We start from the raw sequence: 5,831 nt of genomic DNA on the forward strand, positions 1-5,831 counted from the left end.
TTTTTTTCTCTTTTTTTTTGTAATCTTAATTAATTAAAGTTAATAATAATTAAATTTAATTAATTATACTTAATTACAATTAATAATAATCAATTAAAAATAATAGAATTAATTATGATTAAAATTAATTAATCATAATTAATTAAAAGTTATTTTTAAATAATTATAATTAAAAATAATTAAGTTATAATTAACTTAATTAATTAAAATTAATTTTTATTAATTAAAATTATTATAATAAAAAAATTTATTGTTTTGGCCGGACTTAGGCTAAATCCGACCAAATGGTTTTAGTGCACGCGTTAAATCCCAAAGATGGGTAAATCTCGGGATTTAAGGATTTACGGCTTAAATCCTGATTTTACCAAATCCCTTGGTTCGGCTGATTTCTGGGATTTGGCTGAAGAAGAACGCGATAGGGAGAAAATTACCTTCCTCAGCAAGCGAGCTCCTGCCGTTGATTCCGATCCGACGGGTAGGGAATGTCGTCGAAGGAGTTAGGACGACACAGCCAAAGGGGTCGGGGAAACGCACGGAAGAGAGAAAGTTATCTTCACAGCCGAGCGAGCTGTCGTTACAGCTTCCGATCTTACCGGACCGAGAAGGGAAAGTCGGTCGGAGGAGCGTGGTCGAGCGACTTTGAGGGAGACAGGGAGAGAGTGAGCGTGAGAGGAGCGAGCGAGATCGCGAGAGGAGGCCGAAGGCCTCTTCTTCGCTGGCTTTTAACGACGCGAGAGCGTCGTATGGGCGACGTGGGAGCGACGTGCAGGATGCGACGTCTTCGGCGTGCAGGCGACGTGCGTCGTGGCCTTGGCAGTGGGCAGGTAAGATATTTTATTTTTTTTTTTTTTTTTTTTTTTTGTACAGCAGGTCAACAGTCGTATCTTGGGATTTTGATCCCACGGTTACGATGGGAATCATTTAACGTTGTTTAAATAAATAAGACATAATTAAGGAATATTAATCAAATATCATTGAGGTCATTTCCTTCAATAAGAAATTAATAATATATTTTTGATAAATGTCGAATAAATGCAATTTAACAAGTTTAATATATTAAATAAGAAATTTAGAATCACATAAATTTGTTAAACACACTTCGAAAATGATATCATGTCCACTTTAAATATCTATTTTATATTTGAAAATGACATTTAGAAACACGCTTGAAAATCTACTTTTACTTCTGCATTCTATTAATCAAAGCCATCAAATACACTTAAGACATCATCAACGGGTCATGCAATTCATCCCACAGACCATTTGGAAGACGCTACTCATTTAAAATCTTGATGACCTTCTCATGCAATTGAAACCATCTTTTTAAAATTTATTGATGCATCAAATATTGATCAAATGGTCTTAAAATTCTTCAAAGCTGGTATGACACTTGCTTTAATTATGTAAAAGAGAAGAAAATGCATGGTTTTGCACTTTTAGGGTTATATATCAAAGTCTAAAAGAGAAGAATAGGGACTTTGAAAATGATATCATGCTCACTTTAAGTATCGATTTTATATTTGAAAATGACATTTAGAAACACACTTGAAAATCTACTTTTACTCCTGCATTCTTTTATTCAAAGCCATCAAATACACTTAAGACATCATCAACGGGCCATGCAGTTCATTCCAGACCATTTTGAAGAGACACTACTCATTTAAAATCTTGATGACCTTCTTATGCAATTGAAACCATCTTTTGAAAATTTATTGATGCATCTAATATTGATCAAATGATCTTAAAAATTCTTTAAAGCGGGTATGACACTTGCTTTAATTATGTAAAAGAGAAGATAATGCATGGTTTTACTCTTTTTTGGTTATATATCAAAGTCTAAAAGAGAAGAATGATCATTTTTTTAATAGGTGTTTGTTGTTATGACTTTCTAATGCAAGGTCTTCCTGTTCAAATGGATCTCGATTACCATATGTTTGTCCAAATCAATTTTCCACGTCTCCTTTTAATTTTTTCACTCGTTTTAATAACCTTTTAATTAACTTTTATTTGTGTTCTAAAGATATCTTCTGTTTTTCCATTTTAGTTTGATTTATTTTTAGTATGCATTGAGGATCTTTTTCTGTAGAGATGGTGTCTTAATACTCTAAGGTGGGCATGATATCATTTTAAAATATAAATATTTAGCTATTGGAGGCCTCCTTTCCTCTCTCTCTCTCTCTCTCTCTCTCTCTCTCTCTCTCTCTCCCCCCACCCCCCAATCATCTTCTTTCTTATTGATATCATTTTCAAATAAAAAACTATACATACTGTTCTTTTCGTCATCAATAAGATTAGTGGATTATTGTGTATTAAAAAATTAAGAGCATTTATGACCATTCAGATGCATTAAAATCCCCCTTAATGGATAACTTCTGCTGCATGAGACGATCATTTTGGATTTCAAGGGGTAGAATCTTTAACATAATTTGGAATTCAATATGTAGGCTGATATTTAGAGAGCATTTTATGGTTTTGACTGTTGACTGGTGCAATACATGGGCAAACTTACAAATGTTTTGAATTTTTTTTTTTAATTACAAAATGCTTGATGATCTTTTAACAGTGAGGTATGGAGTTTGAAGATTGATAGCTTGCTAGGAAATAAATAAAACTAGAAGAAACTTCTTATTTATACATATATTTATCTGTTAGATCGTTTTCTCCTCCCAAATCCCAACTTTTGTTTGCTTCACTGCATTTAGCATTTACATAAGGTTCAAACAGTGGTGCAATCACTTTTATTTCCATAATTTATCATCCTCGGTATTTAATATTTCTAAAATAGTCGTGCAGTAGTTCATATGTTTTCTCTTCTATTCTTTAGAAAAGACGATCCAATGCACCAAAAGTCCCGTGCCATTTGATATTGATGCAGTGCATTTAGCAATTCCTCAGGTGATTCCTTGGGATTTACGATGTGAACTATCAGAAAGGGTGGAAGAAGAGATCAGAAAAACAGTTTCTGCACTGGAAGAAAATTCTATTCTGAATGAGCTTTGGCAACACAATGTTACAGCTACTGTCCAGAGTAGAAAGAAAGGAAAGTTGAGGAAACAATCTGTGATTGGTCGTTCACAGTTTTCAGATCATATGAACCATCTTGAAGACCATTTATATGATTCAGATTCTCCATCAAAGTGCTTTCAAAGAGTAGCCAAACAAAAACGTTGTGTGGTTTTATCCTCAGAGTCCGATGATGGGCTATCCTCTGATGAGGTCAAGCAGAAAGATTTATCAGTTAATCAGAAGCTATATTCTGACGAGCTCAAGAATGAAGATACATCAACACAAGCTGATGGCAACAATATTCCAGCTATCACCACCCCTCCTACTTCAAGAAGTCAGGAAATATATGGGGCCTCTCAACTTGATCAGATGGATGAATCAAGAAATGCCCTGGTTTTCCAAAACTCTTTTGACATTTCTGAAGTAGCATCAACTTCCCATGTCTGTGAGACTTCCAGGATACAAGATGTGGATACATGCATCTCAGAATCATCTTTCATTTCTGGGATTGAAACAAACATGAATTTTAAGTTAATCTCCCAGGAAGTATCACACAACTCTGGGTTCACTAGTTTATATGATTTGAACATTTCTCCTCTCATCCAGCCAAGATTTGAATTAAATAGTGCAGATGGGGATGGTTCTGAAGTAAGCAAGTTCTTTGAAAATCATGTCGGTACAGATGTACAGACAGAGTTGCTGCAAAGAAATCAGAAGATTGGATGCTTTCAAAATGAAGAAGAACATAGACCCAGTCAATGTCAGTTAGTGAATGATTGTAGCCATCCTGATTTTAGTGCACCGTCAATGCCCAGCGATAGTACTGCATGCTCCCATGAAGTTTCGTCAATTTCCAATACATGGAGGAGACTGCGGAGTTGTCATCATGAAAACTTGAAATTATTGCCATCAAACTCTAAAGATGTTTCTTTGGTGGCAAATCTAACTTCTGGACTTGCTCATTTGATATCAGAAGCAGACATTATGTTTAGCAGATGCAATCCAATCATTTATGTAAGATAATCCTGAACTTTTAGATAAATATAATAATAATTTTTACTTCTGTATTTATTTGGGAGAGATTTTGCATGATATTTTGGTATCTTTGCAGGACAATTTTGAGCCAACTTCCACTCATTGTGTTGAACCTGATTCCTTTTCTTGGTATGATGAGCAAGTAGAGATGGGATCTACCTTTGCTCAGCATGGACTCTGCTTTTACGCAATGAAGTTTGCTGCAGCTGGATCATGTTTGGGTTGCAATAACACATCAGATTTGGCCCAGGAGATCTTGGCTGCCAGCACTGGTAGCACTTCTCTTGGAAAGCTACTCACACAGGAAAGCAGTACTGGCCAAAATTCATGTTTTAAAGATTCAAATGCAAAGGCACCGCCATCCTTGATATCAACTGGAAGGTAACGATTAACAAACTCCTCTGGGATTCAATTTCTTCTTATTAATCATACTTCAAATCGCCTATTCTTATTTGCGATCATTAAACCTTTCACTTGATGCTGTAGGGAATCAGCAACCGACCTTTACAGCGCCATCCTTCCTATAGTTCCGGCAAGGTTGTCTATGGTATTAAAAGGTGCTGCATTTCATGAATACTTATCATTTGTGGGCCAGATATCAAGATTTGAATCCTCTCGCCTAGAAGAAAGCTTGGTAGATAAACAAAAGAAAAGGTAAGATCAAGACTTGACTGTTTGCATCTGCAAGCATATATGGATATAAAGTTTAGGTTGAAAAAATTTATTATCCAATCAGATTATTTTTTATTACGAAGTAATATTATTTTGTTTGTTTGTCCTTGGATAGCCTGCCAGTAAGATCTATGGAAGGAAATAGATCTATAGATACCATTGAGTTATCTGTGGAGGCACGTGTGGCTTTAGTTTAGCTTTATATTTAATATTTGAAATCTATAGTGGCTCTCATTCATAGCTTTAATTTTTTAGTTAAAAATTAATTTAGGCTTCGTTTGGGACAGTTTTCTTACTGTTTCTTAAAGTAACTTTTTAGTACAGAAATAAAAAATTTTATACTGAAAAGCTATTTTAAGAAGCAGTAAAAAAACCGTCCCAAACTAAGCCTAAATAATTGTTGTATGAGGTCCAAATTCTCCCCTCATCCCGTTTTGTTCACACTTTCTTAACAGTACACATTATGAAATTAATACTACTACTGGTGAACGTTTGAGTCATCTCCCTTCCAGCCGATCTGACTCTCTGTTTGCTTTTCTTTGAAACAGATCCAGAAGTAGAATGCACTACTTGTCTTCTGGTGCACATCAACTCTCCTCAGAACAAGCTGAGCTTTTGGCTCAAAGAACTTGCTTCACGAGAAGCAGCTCCATATAAGGTAAAACACAACTAGGAGATGGAGCTGATTCAATAGATGCGACATAGCAGAGCTTCATCCTGTAGGGTTATTTATTCTTGGCTTGTCTATTAGGTTTCATTTGAGATGATTTTTTCATTGCTTCTTAAAGCTGTTTTCTAGTAAAAAAATTTAATTTTTGTACTAAAAAGCTCCTTTAAGAAGCAGAAAGAAAGCTATACCAAACGAAACCTTAATGTCCTCTTTATACTTGAGGAATCCAGAAAGACCAGCTTCAAAGAGAAATTATTCGTAGATTAGGCAATAATGCTTATTTAAATGAGTCAGTGCTGGTCTCAGAATTCCAAGTCTCGGCAGCCGCAAGCAGGGCCTGCGTGTATATTTTTTGCTAGGGTAATTGATAGCATCTCGAGCAAAATCCTATTCGAGCTCAATATTAGCTCAAAGTCATTTAATTTGAGATTATTTATTATTTGATATT

General features: G+C 35.0%; 1 protein-coding gene across 4 annotated transcripts in view; it reads left to right on the plus strand.

Moving 5' to 3' along the window:
• LOC110096047 overlaps positions 1–5,831 on the plus strand; it is a 73,083-nt gene extending 67,252 nt beyond the window's left edge. For all 4 annotated transcript variants that reach the window (XM_020821809.2, XM_020821814.2, XM_020821811.2 and 1 more), the window contains exons 14-17: positions 2,825–4,020; positions 4,118–4,422; positions 4,528–4,695; positions 5,262–5,831. In XM_020821809.2, coding sequence (XP_020677468.1) covers positions 2,825–4,020; positions 4,118–4,422; positions 4,528–4,695; positions 5,262–5,370 — 1,778 coding nt within the window. In that variant the 3' untranslated portion in view covers positions 5,371–5,831. The remainder of the gene's footprint in view (positions 1–2,824; positions 4,021–4,117; positions 4,423–4,527; positions 4,696–5,261) is intronic.

The sequence above is a fragment of the Dendrobium catenatum genome, unplaced genomic scaffold (genome assembly GCF_001605985.2).
Source record: "Dendrobium catenatum unplaced genomic scaffold, ASM160598v2 fragScaff_scaffold_91, whole genome shotgun sequence".
Lineage (NCBI taxonomy): Eukaryota > Viridiplantae > Streptophyta > Magnoliopsida > Asparagales > Orchidaceae > Dendrobium > Dendrobium catenatum.